Below are 16,805 nucleotides of genomic sequence, written 5' to 3' on the forward strand. Positions count from 1 at the left end.
TCGAATGATATGCGACATGACCTCTTTCGACGAATTTCGTGACCTGGGGGTGCTGACCTGAACTTGACCTGAGGTCAACACCCCAAGTTGACCTGACCCGGACAAAAAGTATATCATTCGACGCGCCTGAGCGAGGCGAACACGATGCTGCCAAAATCGTGGCTCTGCGGCCGTTTCTTGCGAAGTTATTCACCAAAAACTGAACCGTACCTTGGGGCACTTGACCTGACCTCAGAGGTCACCGGTTGACCTAGGACTTTAAAATCGGGTACCAATCTCTGCGTCTCGTAACGGCGCACACGCTCGTTTTTTCCGCGACGCGCTAGCTCCACCAGGGGCGAAACGGCGAGGGGGGGTCGTACCCGCCCCCCCCCTCGGCCGGCGCGTATGTAGAAAACCAATAGGTCCGGCGAGGGTTAATGATGCAAATAGCGACAAAAAAAAATTAGATCATGTATCTAGGGCGTTATAAGATCGAAATGAACTGCAAGATATGGAGAATCCCTTGTGCAATAAGTCTTCGATGTAGGTCTAGTCAGAATTCGTTTGGTCTTTTAGGATGAGACCAACAAATATTTTCGCTCACCTCACACGCTTTCTTTTCAGTATGAGCCTGGTTCAGAACTGTTGCAGTTGTTTTACGAAGTTACGAAAGTGTGTCCTTGGCTTCCCTTTTGAATGCGGACATGTTTTATGACACTTCCTACACCTTAAATCTGCAGGCGACCATTCAAGGACGCTCCCGTGATATTTAAGCCTACTTGACTTAACATTCGCTTCCTTGAAAGCTATGGTAAGGTTCCACCTTTCATTGCATTCGTAATGAGCAGTGATACGCAGGCTTGGGGCTTTTTTATATTTATTTTTCACAGTTTAAAGCAATGACGTGTACTTCTGTTGGCCATATAGGAAATTAACCAAATCAGCGAACAACAAATACAAGCCGCTATGAGCTGTTAGCTCTCTAAGTGCGATGAATTTTCTTGATTCCGTCAGCAAGCAGGGCAATTTCGCTTTGCCTCGGTTTGCTGCCAGAACGAGCATTTTACGCATTTTTGTCGTCTCGATAACGTAGTTGTTGCATGCATATCAACGTTCCCATCTTATAAACACGGCAAGACGTCATCCACTCCGCCAGTGAGCCCAAAGCACCCCACTTTCTATCTAGGTATCTTTTTATTAGTTGACAGGGCCCGCCGCGCCGGACTGGCGCCGCGCCGAGCGGCAGAGTTCCGTGTCGGGCCAGCCTCAGTCCGTCCTGAGTCCCTGACCTGACGAACGGGGTGCATTGGTGCCAGATGCGAATATGGACCCGCATTTGGGGAATATAATCCTCCTTTTTTCAATGCCGTATTCGTTAAATTGGTTAGTCAACAGCTGCTTGTGTCGGAAAAGGCGAAAAGAAGAAATGCATATTTTATTGTTTGACTGTAATCTTGGGGGTCCTAAGGCGGGGCGTGGTTCGTGGGGAGAGGGAGGGGAGGGTTTCTTTTCACTTGGATTTAATAACTGGTGACTATATGTATCGTATCATCACAATGTTAATGCTCGAATTCACACCGCCCATATCCTAAAACGCCAAACAGTTCAGTCCGACAGTTAGACGAGAATTCTCAGGAAAAAGTCAATGTTTCTCGATTTCACCTGACTTGCGAGTGAGCCCCTGGCAGCCGGAGCCGGTGAAGGTCAGGTCAGCCGGTCGGTCGGTGCAATGACCTGTCGACATGGGGTGAGGGGAGAGACATTGACGGATCTGCCTGGGGATTCACCGGTGGCATTGAACAGACAACTGGGGGCAGGTTGGGGGACACGGGGGCCTGTGACGGTGGTAGGGGTTACGTAAGGCCCGTCAGGTGAAGGTCAACTTTCAGTCCATCCTCGTGATCATGGTCTGATTTTTACTCTTTCTGAGGCCCACGCTAGTGTTGGCCTCAGGTTCTACACAATAAAACCACAGAAAAATTAATTCACAATAAACAAAACAACGTGCGGCTCGTGAAGCATGAGCAGCTGAGCCGCAGCTCTGCCCAGAAAAGCTCGTGTCCCACCTCCTACCCCGTGACCTCAGCTCAGCACTGTCCAAGGAAACGTCATCAACGATCGGCTTTGAGCTACATTAAGTTGTTTACTACGTCTTGTGGTGTCAGTGTAAGAGCATGGATCTTCGGGATAAAACTATTAACCAGTTTATCACGAGGAGTCATGGAGAAGTGAGGGCTCAATTTGTTTTAATTACACTTGCTTGGATGCATATTCGTCTGTAAAACAAATTTACGAAATGACATGAGTAATTCGGAGTCGGAGCGTAGCACATAATTTAGCCTGAAGTCATCCATTTTTCTCAATGCATATTTTTTACGATTTTCTTTAGTAGCCTGAAGCGCGACACAATTTCGCCGGATAAATTCTTGTTCCTTGCTGTCGGCTTTCGCTGCAGAATTGTTATTGGCTAGCATTTCGTGACGAGTGACTGGCTCGTGCCAGTGGACGTGTCATATTACGGATTCCAGTGACATCGGCTACACCCGTGACTGGGATGACAGATCAGGCTCTGGATCAGACCAGGATCGGACACGCTGACTATTCCGGCACGTGCATACCCGAGTCCCCCATGCCTATGACGTAAATCCTTTTCGTTTCTGTGACCGCTTCCTTTCAATCTGTGGTAGTCGATGCATTCATTTTTGTTTTGTTTGTCGGCTAAGGTGACCGGATGTTTGCTGAAACCTTTCTGTCGGATACCAAAAAATCGCCGTGCTCAGATTGTTCTGGTCGGATCAGCTTATTGCATTGCAATTGCTTGATCCGATAACAATTTTTGAAGGCACTGTTTCAAAGCATTACTCTGAACCGTCTTACAGTCTCATGTAATTCACGTAGTTTGTCATTGACAGAGCCTTTTCTGTGGTTTCTTGGCCATGTCTCGCACCATTAGAGACTCGAATTCCAGTGGGCCGGAATTTCCAATCGCAAAACCTAACGGGGAGTGACCCGGATAGCTGAGACAAATCAAGTTGTCACGTTGACTAACATCGTTCTACACTCATCTCAGAGCTGACAACATGTCATAAGACGCTTTCGTCGGCAGAGATCAAGCAGCGGGACCGAGTCGCCACATTGTCCGTTCGCCACAATCCGGCCCGAAATGACATCGGCGGCACATAGCTGGCGGATTTTTCTGCTCACCGCCGGCTCCTGGTCTCGGATTGGCCGCCGACTGATCAATCCCGCTCACTGCCAACAGTCGTCAGCTGTTGTCGAACACGGCCGGCCGCAGACGACAGCCATGGCCGCCGTGTGGCGATGTATGCATGTATGAGATGATTGGCCTGTTACGGGACTCGCCGTATACGGGACTGGGCGGCTCGAGCCGGCGCGGCGGCGGGGCAGACCCGTCCGAGGTGTTCTGTACATACAAGACAACGGTCACCGCAAGATCTACCGTTTGGTGTCTTCAATCTTGTACCTACAATACAAGACACTGATTGCTATTTTGTCCTAAAAATTATTTTTCGTTCTGAAGGGATGATGTTTCCGGTGACTCGAGCGTAAAATGATTGATCTTGAGTTGGCTTGATCGGTATCAAGCTGCCTCAACCCTACATGAGTCAAATCAGCTCGACTCAACCCAACTTGGATCTGATTCCTGCCACCTTGGGCCATATAGCTCAACTCGAACTCCACCTAAATTTAATCCTGATTGAAATGCTGCTGGTGAACTATGAACAGAAGAGACAATTCATTTAGAGACCAGACTGGGTGTGAGGCTTTCCGGGTGGGTGCAACGGCGAGATGTGATTCATGCAGTGATGCTGACTGGAGGCTGCGGCGTGGGGTTCGGCGGTTCCACCCCGAGGAGGCTAACCAAGCCCTCACGTGCCACCTAATCCCCGCTGAGGACTTGATTATTCGCCGGCGAGGCGGTGTTGGAAAACAGTTTTGCACTCCGCCCGTCCAGAGGTGCAGTTACTCGGGGCCGTGATGAGACAAAGTGCCGCGGGGGGGGGGGGGGAGGGGGAGGGGCATCTCTGGACAAGGAGATAGGTGGCGTCACTGGATGGAGAAAGAAGAGCGGAAAGCGAAGGGCTTTGAGTGCCGCCGGCGGGGAAATGACGGGCTGCTGCTGACGAGCTGCTGTTCAGATGGCTGCTGAACAACCTGCTGATAGAATGGAGCAAGATTACTACAACATATGGGGGAATGGAGGAAGATATTGTTGATTGAATTGGAGTTTTTCTGGTTGAAACTGGACTCTGAAGAATGTAGGGATGGGATTATTGGATGACAGAAGCTAACAAATTTTTTAAGCTTCCAAGTGACGAGTCGATGCAACTATGTCATGACTTTTGGCTGTCTTGGCTTGGCTGTTACCATGACAGATGCATGTTGATGACCAGTCATAGCAAAATGAAGTGAGTGACAGAGAATCCACAGAACACAAGCTGTATTCCCCTCATTTCGTGTCGCTAGAACACACCCGATTTTTCCTGTTAGTTGCACTCTGTGCCTTTATCAAACCAATAGTGTTCAGTACCTACTTCTTCCCCGACTGCAACTGTCCTGCCTATACCTACATTCTTCTTATTAGTCTTTCAGCTACCCTTTCCAGCACCTCTGAGCAGATCCAGATGTTGCTGGCAACATGTTCTTGTCGAGCTCCGTATTCTTTATCACGCAGCGCTCCGGCCGTGCGTCTGCTCAGTACTCCTGTGCGCCGCTCCTTTACCGTTGCATGCCAGCAAAGCTCTCAAACAAAGCCTGTTGTAAACACCCAAAAAATATCCGTAATCGGCTGCTTTGTGCAGCGTCTAATCACTTCTGCTGCAGCCGGTCTCTGGCGCTGGAGAAAAATCCTCTTATCCCATTACCTCTGGCGTGACGTCATCGGCGACGAGTTGACGGATCGGGAGCCCAGCCAAAGTTAATTATTTGATAAGATCGCTGCTGTAATTGCCGTGCGCCACAATCGCCTCTCGCTCTAATGTGCGCCAAATGTGCCGAGAGGCGGGTGACGCCGAGGTGCCAGCTCCGCCCCGGGGCGTGGCCGGTGGGCGTGGTCAGTGGGGGGGGAGGGGGGGGGGGGGGGAGACGGGGCGCCGACAGCGCGCTGCTGCCGCTGGGCGGGGGCGGGGGCGGGGAGGGGCTCTGGTTACAGGAATCCCCGCCGATGTGTTCAGCACAGGTGTGAACGATGGACCGCCGATCAGCGCCGATCGAAGTGAAACGCTACGGACTGGGTGTGATTTTCCCGATGTAGCACGGCGGCGAGGAATGCGGGGAATGTGGCCCACAATCTGTCATCACAACTGATTGGGTCGGGTGACGCTGTGGACCGCGGCGGCCAGTCAAATCGCGCTATCGAGCGGACCGCGCGCCGCCCGCACCCGAACTGGCTGGGTGGCGGTAGGTAGGCCGGCGTGTCATGTCGATCACTGGCGAAAGCTGAAACCATGGGCCGCTGTAAGACTGATGGAGTTTAATGAATATTAGTTCAGCACTGTGTAGTGTGTACTGTGCAGACAGAATAATAGAGGAAATGAAAGTTTTCGATTGAACGATTGCAAAAAAGTATTGCTGCAAAGGGAGCAGTGCGAAGAGTGAGCCCTTTCAACAACATTTTGTGGTAGGAGTTATATTTATCCATATAAGCAAGCTACACTAGCACTAGCTACATATTCCCATATGCAATGTTTTGCAATGTGAATAGGGCGGCACAATGACAGGTTCCTGCCCTCCTCCAGCAACGTGAAACGGTGTTCGAACGAGAAGGCAAAGCCGAGGAAAACATGCATCGGAGAATAATAATTACATAATGATGGTGCTAAATAAGGATTTCACCATAAACTTAGCTTAAGATTGATATGACAAATGCCAAAAATGAAGCCAATGAACGCCTAATTGACTTGTAATGGTCCATTGAAGTTGAAAGGCACCGAAAAGAAAACAAATGCTTAAATGCAGGATTACGTACGAAGAAAGCTGGTTTTAACGTATGCATGCATCTTCTTTAAGCCGTCTAATTTGGTCATCAATTTGTTGTCATCTTAGCCGGCGTTCCATCGATTCAAATACCTGCGGTCTGTCGTGGTCGTCCCGTCCACTGGCACGCCGCTCCGCTGCTCTGCCCTCCTCCGGCCTCTGCCTTACTCTCGGCCTGAGAGACGACCACGAGACACGGTAAAACCGATCGACGGCGACATTAATGTCGGCGGCGACAATCGCCGCGACGCCGCGCACTTTTGACGACGAGATATTGTGACGCTGCCGCCACCGGACGAACCGCTCCGCACGAGGTGGTCCTGTGACGTCATATGTGGTGGATCAGGCAGCCAATGGGAGTGCTCAGTGATCGGCGAGAGGTGGTGAGATGAGTGAATTGGTAAAGGTCGCATGGGATGCACAGATAAATGACTGATTGCAATAACATTGGCGCCTGGATATGCAAAGCTGAATGAATTCCAGTGTCATTCACGGGTAAGCACAAGTAAATCTGACTTTGTCTATTGGAAGATAAAGTTTGTACCTTTTGTTGTGAAACGAGCACCTGCGTTTCTATGCAAAATTTAACTCAAATTGTGCAACACAGGTTCCTGTGGCGTGGGACATCAACAGAGGTTTAAAAAAGGACAGCAATGCATCCATGAGATCAGAGAGCTTTACAACTAACACAAGTCACGTAGTCCTGAAATACATCCTTCTGTGTGAATGTATAAACAAATATAATGCATTCGGTGATGTTTGGATCGAGTGCGTGAGAACCGAGTGACTTCAGCGCACCTATAAGCCTACACTAGCCTCGTGTGCAGTGTGCACCGACATTTCTAGTCTGCTTGTTTGTATAAATCCCATCAACATGATGGGTCCGTCTCGGGTCGGCGGCTGTCGGAGACATCCCCCGGGTGGGAGATAAATTCCGCCGCGGCGCCGACACCCGGCGACGTGCAGTGGACAGCCTGCAAAGTGGCGACGGGCGCCGAGAGAAATGGCCCCTGCCACGGCCCGCTCGGCGGCGGTGTTTGACAGCCGACTCCCACGGCACCGGGAGGACGGGAGGGGCTGCCAGCGGCCCGGCCCGGCCCGGCGCGGACAGTCCAGGTCGTCACAGACGAGCTGGACAAGCGACGAAGACTTAATCGGTATGCTGCTCTAATCAAATTGATAGTTAGTCGTGAATTGTTTTGAGTCGATTCAACTATGTTTGGACTGTCTGAAAAGTGGTCAGGTTTAAGAGAACTGGAAATGTAAAAATCGAGTGCAGGTAATTAAACAGCTGATTGTACCCTGTTCCACAAAAGACCACAGGCCACCACACGATATCATCAAGCGGTTACCACGTCTCTGGAGCCATGCCGTTGCCGAGCGCTGCGAACTGCGGGCACCGAGTCGCCGCCGTGCCGTTCTGTGCACGGCGGCCTCCCGGCGCGGTGCACAGTTGATTGAGAGACCAGCCGTGGCCAAATGAGCCTCCCGACCCCCCGGTGGCCGCCCGGCGAGCGCCGTCTCTCCTCCGCCGTGTCGAACACTCAGTGACGGCGACCGCCGGCGTCACGGCGACGCTTCGTGACGCTCCCGGAATCGCACGGGTCACGCCCGTGACACCCCCGCGAGCTGTCTCACGTCAGCGAAGCGGCTGTCACTCTTGGACGCAGCGCCGCTTTCACCACCGCCGCGCCGCGACCGCCTCCCCCGCGCCGTCCCCGCGGCGCATTTTACGGTTTGTTTCGTCTAAATTAAATGCATGCGAGACGACGGGGTCCGTGTAACCCGGTTTAATGCCGGCCGCGGCAGCCTTTGTGGCTCAGCGGGGGCCGGCCGGGGCAATTGTGGCGCGGGGGTCGGCCCGGCGCGGCGCGGCGTGGTGCGCCGCCCCCCGTCGACAGGAATCATAGCCTGTGCTCGGCGCTATCGCCGCCGAGAGGCTGCTAATTGGCCGGCGGTGGGACGAGCTGACCCACCCCCGGAGACGGCAGAGCGGCCCGGGGAGAGCAGGGGAGGACTGGGAGAGAGGAGTGAGGGTTGGACTGAAGGACGATGAAAGAGTTAGCAGGTTAGTAAGAGTGAGGGCTGCGGTGAGGACTATAGCGTTTTTTTTTGGGGGGGGGGGGATGGGGGAGGCGAGAAAGAAGCAATATATTAGGCGAAGAAGCAGGAAGGACGAGCAATAGAACAGAGCGAACTAGATGATAGGATAAACGAGAGCTGGTGAAAGAGAAAGGACTGGCCGAGAGAGGATGGAGGACTGGGCGAAATACGAGAAATGACGGACTGATATAAGGTAGGACGGGCCAATGACAGGCAAGGAACTGCGTTAAGTTTCCTTTTCAAGAATAACTGTTGTGGTAGCAAGCCAATATCTGATTAAATGCATGATTAAGAGGGGCTAAAACCTAAAACTTAGTCAGAGCTGATACCGCCTACCGGCCGCCAGTGACTGAATGCAGTAACATGACCAAAGGCATCTTTATTCTCAGGTGAGCCTTAACGACGCAGATATGTGCCAACAAAGTTAGCGTTTGGCACTGACGAGGAATGCGCCAGTACTTTGCATTAACATGTGCAGCCGTATTCTGAATCTCGTGTTTGGGCGTCTGGCGCGTCCATGAGGCCGTGAGTCACTGCAGCGGCGCGTGGAGGCTGCTGCTGGGAGCGCGGCCGGCGGATTCCTCCCGGCACCCGGTTCCCACGAACAGGTGAATAACGCTGGCAGCGCGAGATGGCCACGCCACGCTTATCAGCACGCCGTTCGGATGCCAGCGCCATTCATGCTTGACTAAATTTGTATGGGTGCTTCACTTTTACGAGCTCTAGTAATGAAGAGAAATTCACTAACCAATAACACCATTTATTGCAGAAATACTGCGGCTCGCTCCTGCGCTAATACTTAGATAAATTCACACAATTGATTGTATGCCTATTGGCGATCGGTGATTCGCTACTTGACTCCGGCCACGTTTGGGATTTATTCCGGCGCCGGAGCACCGGAGCGCTCGCGCAAAGTAATTGGTTTTCAGTGTAGCGCTGCGGAGCCGGCCGCTCGAGCTCCAGTGCGCCTTACAGACGGGGTGGTTCGCCCGGCTGATCTGCCCAGAGCCATCGGCCGCGAGATACGACTCCGTCCGCCAGTAACTCTCTGTAAGCATCGCGCCAGGTTAGCTGCGCTCCAGTGAGCCTGTATCTTCATCAGGTCAATTACACTGCATCAATATTTCACAATTTAATTTAATATTACGATGAAGGCTGCGCGCCGATGGGCGACTCCTAATTACCGGTCGGCTATTAGTGGGCCGCTCCCCGCTGCTGACCACAAAGGCGCCGGGACGCACCAGAAAGGATTTCGGAAGGAAATTAATGAAGCCGAAAATGTTCACAGGATCTTAATAGGATTACACAAGAGCCCATTAAAGGGGGCGGACCCCGGGAGAACGCTAGCTCGCTCTCCAGTTGACAGAAGCGGAGCAGAGAAAAAGTTGGCTGGTCTTCAATTGATGATAGAAACGACAAAGGGCGACCAGCGGCGGATAGCGAGTAGCGGGCGGCGGGCGATGTACGTATGTACATACTTACGTCGGACTTGGTGACCGGCCCGTGCCGCGGACCCTCGCCCGCCGCCGGGGGGCGGGCAGTGGGGGGGGGGGGGTATCTGCGGACCGTGAGGCGGCAGATCAGTTTAGCCCTAATCGGCCGCCTTGCTAACGGTCGGTACCGGGTTTTCCGGCCGTGCGCCGCTGCCCGAACGTTCAGCTCCGGACCAAAGCCGGCGGCGGCCGAGCTTTTCGGCGAATAAAAATGTCCTCTACCGCCGGCAAGTGGCGTGATTTGCGAAAGTCACCCGAGACCATCAGGCCAAAAACGGACAGTCAAATCAATTTACCTTATCTCCTCTAACGGCTATGTTCGTGACGATAATATATTCACATTTCAGACAGTATCAGCTTACTGCTTTGGAAATTACCGCCATATTCACTAGCACCTGGCATAAAACTCCACCCTGGGGCCTCATAACGGTGATGTAAAACAATTTCATATCCATCGATAAATCAATGCAGATTCACCTTCATATCAACACTTCAGCGGCACAAAAACGGTTAATTGCCTGCTCCTCAGGACCAACAACAAAGCCAGGGGTGGTCGTTCGGAGGCCGATTACCCTTATTCAATCGGTGAATGTAAACGACACGCTATAATGACGGCCAGGGGAGGGACGGTCGGCTTTGATCAATGAACACCACTACAGACACACAGAGACGGAGTGGAAAACACGGGGGCGCGCCTCGCACTACGGAAGGCTGCGGGCACTTCGCTGAGTCGCTGAGTCGCGCGGTGAGCTGGGAGGCAGGTGAGTCGGGCGACTCGTGTCGAGGGGAGAGAGGACGAGGCAAGAGGGGAGAGAGAACGAGGGGACCACGACACGGAATCACTCATCCCCGCCTGCCCACCGGATCCCATTAGGGCGTAATTACAGCCGGAAAATCGTTTTATTTCCTCGCGACTGACATTGCCGATAATCCGATAGGCGTTGTAAAAACACTGCACGCACAGATACGCCGCGCCGCCGCGAGCCGGGACTCGTGGGTAGACTGAGCTGGGCAAGAGAGAGAGAGGAGAGAGCTGGGGAAGAGAGGGAAGAGAGAGAGAGAGAGAGAGAAAGAGAGAGAGACAGACAGAGAATGAGAGAGAGAGAGAAAGAAAGAGAGAGAGAGAGAGGGAGAAAGAAAGAGAGAGAGAAAGAAAGAGAGAGAGGGAGAGGGAGAGGGAGAGGGAGAGGGAGAGGGGGAGGGGGAGGGGGAGGGGGAGAGGGGGAGAGGGAGAGAGGGAGAGGGAGAGAGGCAGAGACAGAGAGACAGAGGCATCTATTATAATAAAACAACTTTTCTTGCAAAAAGATAATGCTCAATCATTCGCTGACTTAACTCTAGTTACGTTTAGTTGACATTATTCTGGGGAAAATCAACAAGCATAGGAATATATTCCGTAGTCTGGAAGTATTATGAAGCTATTTATATGTTCTTAAAGCCCTTACAGAAACGGTTTGTCCTAATGAGGGATAGATCCAATGACCTTATGTTGATACTATTCCCCCAACTGTGCAATGTGCATCCGTAATAGAGACTAGCATGGATAAATACATGCGATCTATCTCGGGACAGCGATGGACAAAACCCTGTCATCACTTAGCTGATGAGGGGAAACGGTCGGATAGGCCCAGACGGCACCGACGTACAAAGCCGCACAGCCTGCGGCACTATCGGTAAATCGCCCAGGAGCCGTGTATAGCAGCCGTGTATCGGTCCGAACTAAGCCCGGGAAACACCGCTCCGTTTGTTGGGAGACAAAATCGACTACACCAGCCGGCAGCTGGAAAACACCGTTTCTGAGACGCTGGACGGCGCAGAAATCCCCGTGAGACGGAACGATCGGCGCTCCCGGTACCCGAGCCGATGGCAGATTGTGTTCGGTGGCGGCGATTTCCTAATTTTCGTGACCTTATCAGCGATGTACCGGCCCAACAATCGGTGAACGGGTGTGCGGAAAATGCTGTTAGGTAGCGCAAAGAAGTGACGTTTTTGGATGTTTCGATATCTGCTGTGATCACTCGCCGATTCGGTGTTGTTGCAGTTCATGTTTGGGCCGAACAGATGATTTGTCACGGCCTTATAAAACTGGCGTTCTGTTTAGAATCGATTAGATGACATCTGCAGTGTCGCCCTTTGTGCAGCTGACATGTGTATGCGACTGATTGATGGTCGTATGCGACGGCTGCCGCCAACCGCGCCGAAACGATCCGCAGCCGACAGCCCCGCCGCCAGAGATGAGAGACTGCAGTCCGACATAGAAAGATATCCCTGAAGTCTCGCGAGAGTGCTTCAAACGCCTTCTTTAGAAACTGCAACGCGTCACAGGCCTCTAACCCGCAGCAGCCCAACACACGCGGTGCACCATTTTGTCAACAGCTTTATTATATCAACTTAATGAGACACTTTATACACCAAGCTTTGGTAATATTAGCACGGCCTGAGACCGCTGTATCGGGAGCGCTCACTCCTCCCGGCGTGACGTCACACACACACGCACACAAACAGACAAACGGACGGACGGACGGCGAGCGCCGAGACGGCCGCCACGTCCAACATTGACATCGACCACCGTCCGACAGTGACACAACGACTCTAGGACCATAGGACTCCGGGGCGTGATGCTGCCCCGTGCGGATATTTGTGTGCTCAAAGCGCCACTCCAACGACGGAATGCTCTATTAAATAGGAAAACAGTCACAACATGCGTCGGCTTCACGGTCAAAAAATGCACGGCAAAGTCAAATTAGGACCACCCACAGTTCGACACGCACATCTGCTGACACCTATGCAGCGTACTGCAATTCATCATCATACTCGCACATTTTTACCATTTGTTCTTTAAAGTACTTAGCTACCTATCTAGTTGCGGCGAGACCACCGCATGTGATTGTCTCTCTTGTTGCCGTTTAACGTGAAAACCTCGCATTCAAGGCACATCAAGTCAAATTCAAAGGACTGCAAATACTGTTACAGTTTAATACTTCCGGTGACTACCATTCCCACCCCCGACACTGCGCCATCGTGATTGGGTGCACCCATCGCCACCGGTCTCGAACTCGGAGCAGATCGGCGGTATACCTACCGCGTGCTCCGACTACCCATATCCCATCCAATCAGAACGTCTATCACTCTTTTCTCCCGTGGCGCACACAGATCACCCAGCTCACAGAGCTCACACATCTCACACCATGTCTCACCCGGCTCAGTCTCACACCCAACAACAAGTCTGTCGCCGGCTGTGTCCCCAGAAAGTTCCAACCGAGACGCCCGCGTCGCCTATCACGCCTTTCCGGCCGCCGCCGCCCGTCTAGTTCCCCTCCTAACTGCACAGGTCACCGTTCTTACGCAGCAGCTCGAGCCTCATCTCGTGCTCGCGCGCCTTGAGCCGCAGCGCCGCGATACTGGAGGTGCGCAGCTCGGGGCTGCCGGGCGAGAGGCCCGACGGCGCGGCGACCGACGGTGGCGGCGGCGGCGGGCCGGCCGACGGCGCCGCGGCCCCGCTGGCCGGCGGCAGCGGTGCAGACGCCGGCAACGCCATGTTGGAGAGCAGCGCCTTGTACTCGGGAGAGTCGAGCGGCGGCCGGTGCGCCGACAGGTTGGCCAGCAGGCTCTGGAACGTGGGCGAGTACGGGCTGCCGAAGGGCACCAGCGGCGGCAGCACGGCGCGGTAGTCGCGCAGCGCCGACAGCGGGTGGCCCAGGTACCCGGCGCCGGGCAGCAGGCCGGCCGGCAGCAGGCCGCCCGACAGACGCGGCGCGCCGCCAGCCAGGAACGGCGACTCGAACGGCTTGCGCAGGTAGCTGAGGTGCGAGAAGGGCGGCTGCAGGGGCGAGATGGACGGCGCGCTGGAGGGCATCGCCAGCGGCGTCTGGTACGGGTTGTACGGGTGCGCCTGCGGACCCACCTTCTCCTGCTTCCGCCACTTGGCGCGCCGGTTCTGGAACCACACCTGCAACAGCGGAGAACCGGCGTCAGGGAGGTGTCCTCACACAGTGTTATGCGAGGCGCCGAATATATCTGGATTCTTTCTTCATGTCACGATGTTTAGCGTTCACGAAACAGTGTAGTGCGTGTCGTATAGCAGTGTGGCATTCAAACTTTGCGTCTGACGTAGACTGTATTTCTTCACCCTTCAGACATCTCAACGCGCACACCGACCCGTCCTCTCTCTCTCCCGCCCTGCTCTCCACTGCCCGCCCGTCTCCCCATGTCCAGCCGGGCCGCCCGATATACGGGCCGGCGTGTCCCTGCTGCCGCGCACATGTGTGGCACATGGACCTCCATTTATGACCACTTATGACCCGACGCCGACCCTACGCGACAAGGCTAGAATACAAACTATGTGAACAAACAGAGAGACACATTCCCCCCTGTTCCTAAAGAACACATCTAACTACAATTTAACTAATGGGGGATGGGAGCGCCGAAGAGTTGCGGCGCACGCCTGCAGCGCAAACCCCTTCTTAGCACGTCACTATAACTATCGATATTATTTACACTTTCCGCTGGCGCTCTACCTTCGTTCACACGGTCGTTTGACAATCCCTCAGTTTCTGTTTTTACAACTTTCACTGTATGGATCCGCTCCTCTGTTCCGGCACCGCCATCCGTCTCAGCTGCTGCTCGAGGGACCGGCTCGGTCTGCTCGGTCGGCGCGACAGCTGGGGTCAGCTCTGACGGTTCCACCGCCGCCGGCGCCTCAATGGCCAGCTGTCCAGGCACATGGGCGGTCGGAACCGGACAGGCGATCTCCTCTTCCTGCTCATCATCCGTCGAAGCAGCCATTGCGTCGTCACCGTTGTTGGCAAGACGATGACGAATGTTCCGCACGTGCCATGGGACTCCATCCACTTCAATCGTCTGAGCGGATACGACTTTGGTGACAGTGCCCTCCTTTGACACGGCGGTGCACCGATCGCCCCGTTTTCGGACCCACACCGCATCACCGGGCTGATACACCCCAGGCTGGCCGGCCGTCTGAGGAGGAGCAGCTGTGTTTCCTTGTGACTGCACGCACAAGTCTCTGCCAGCCTGACGGTAGGCACCATGTATCGGGGCCGTGGTAATATCACGCCCGTCCTTGGGCGTGACATTATAGCGGTGCACGGCTTCTGGTATGGTGCATCCCTGACGGGCGGCCATCACTTTGATGGTGCGGTGGTGGCGCTCGATGATGCCATTCCCACCAGGTTCATAGGCCGCGCGATACCTCAGCTCGACGTCCCACCGCACCGCGAACGCCTTCAGCTCGCGACCCTTGAATTCGGTCGCATTATCCATTAGAAGCTCGGCCGGTGCTCCTCGCTCCAAAAACAGAGCCTCGAGTTGTCTGACGATCTCGCTCCCGTCAGAGCGGCGGATCTCACGCCACATGGCGTATCGCGACGGCCCACAGTCAATCACGGTAAGATAGTGTTTTCCGCGGAAATGGGTTACGTCCATTGCCAGCCGCTCCCAGTTGCGCTCGACCGCCAAGGCACCATGCTTCCAGCGCGACGGGGCTGGGTCGATCGACGCACACACCTGGCACGATCTAACGATCTGACGAACGGCCGACTTCGTCACGCTCTTTCCCAGCTCTCGGCGCGCATACCACCACGTCCGCCGCACTCCCTGGTGTCCCACACTTTCATGCACCGCCATTATGTCCTCCGGTCGAGCTGTCCTGACGGCCGCCACCACACCTGTCGGCTGCTCGCTTCCGGTTCTGATCCACTCTTTTGGTACTCTCGTGAGTTCGTCTGCACGGTTGGCAGCCGACGGCACGAGCTCCACTGTCACGACGAGGTCGTACTCGCTGGAGAGCTGCTTGAAAACGGCCACCCGCCGCCGAACTAGCATTTCCGACTGTGCCTTCGTTCTCAGTCGGGCACGGCCTGTCAGAGCGTCGGTCAGCCAGCGCTGAACAGTGACAGAGTCTGTGCGGAGGATCACACGCTTGAATCCCCACGCCACCGCCATATTCATACCGTTCAGCGCGGCATCCAGCTCCGATAGGTTTATGTGCATGTCTGAGTCACTGTCAGATCGGAGCCACGCGGCGTCTTCGATAACCTCACCCGTGGTGGGGTCACTTAGCACTACGCCGCGGGCGATGGAGCTGGCATCAGTCCACACCGTCACCGAGTCTCCTGAGACGCACCACTGTCCTCGTGCCGGGTCACACTCTGCCAGCCGCCGGGCCACATCACTGACTTGTTTGCGCAGGTCATCGTCAGTGATCGGTGAGTCCCAATCTTTGGTGACCTTGTTCGCCGCCCTTTTCAGCCAGGCGGCGGCCGGCCGCAGCCACCCGGCGACGGGCACGTGTGAAGTTAGCTGACCCGCCCAGGCGAAGATTGACCGCCTGGTCAGCACCCCGGGTGGCTCAGCTGGTGTCACGCCGTCCCGAGACCATCTCAGTGTGCCGTCACCGCCGGACTGGCGTCTCACTCGGAGCCCCAGCATCCGGGCTCCGGCCTCATCCGCTACCCGTTCCGGTGGCTTACACGAGAGCCCGTATGCGGCAAAATGTTCGGTCACCCGCTCAGCAGAGATGAGCGTCTCGTTAACGAGCAGGTCGTCAGCGTACGGGAGCACTGCTTTTGCGATCTCTGGACTTTGATCCAAAACTTCCCGCACTACCGCTCGCATGATGCCGCTTGCAACGCTGAGACCAAATCCGACCCTTGTCAGACAATGTCGCTGGCCGTCCACGATTACCGTCTGAAACGGCCACAGCTCCTGGGCCACGTGCAGCTGCAGAAACGCCTTCTTCAGGTCGATGACGGCCACATCGTCGCCGTGCTGCCGCCACTTGCGGAGCTGGTCGCGGCACACATCAGCTTCAGCCGTATGAGCCACCAGGTGCTCATTCAGCTCACGGTAGTCGAGCACCGGCCTGACCTTGTCCTTGGCTTCCTGGGTGACTGCCATGAGCGGAATTAGGCCACGCACCGGCCCGTGTTCCTGCTCATTATACGGCCGTAGCCACCCTTCCTCGATCCACAGCCGCAACTCTGCGTCGAACCGCTCCTGCGACTCTGCCGGCACGCGATATTGCGGCACAGTATTCTTGAGTTGTTTTGGCTCCTTTCCGTCGGCCCATTTCCACCAAACTGTCCACTTTCCGTCGCTGAACTTAGCCACAAAATCAGCCGTCTCGATTTGTCTGTCTACTGGACCACGCCCCTGAGACACCGCTGCCGACATGCCGCTCGATTCTGCCTTAACACCGGCGCACCCCGAACG

General features: G+C 54.7%; 1 protein-coding gene across 1 annotated transcript in view; it reads right to left on the minus strand.

The window, feature by feature from the left end:
• Positions 1-11,935: 11,935 nt before the first annotated feature.
• LOC122377566 (homeobox protein aristaless-like) overlaps positions 11,936-16,805 on the minus strand; it is a 52,857-nt gene continuing 47,987 nt past the window's right edge. Inside the window, exon 4 of the mRNA XM_043357713.1 lies at positions 11,936-13,524. Coding sequence (XP_043213648.1) covers positions 12,895-13,524 — 630 coding nt within the window. The 3' untranslated portion in view covers positions 11,936-12,894. The remainder of the gene's footprint in view (positions 13,525-16,805) is intronic.

The sequence above is a fragment of the Amphibalanus amphitrite genome, unplaced genomic scaffold, assembly GCF_019059575.1.
Source record: "Amphibalanus amphitrite isolate SeventyFive unplaced genomic scaffold, NRLGWU_Aamphi_draft 000047F_arrow, whole genome shotgun sequence".
Classification (NCBI taxonomy): domain Eukaryota; kingdom Metazoa; phylum Arthropoda; class Thecostraca; order Balanomorpha; family Balanidae; genus Amphibalanus; species Amphibalanus amphitrite.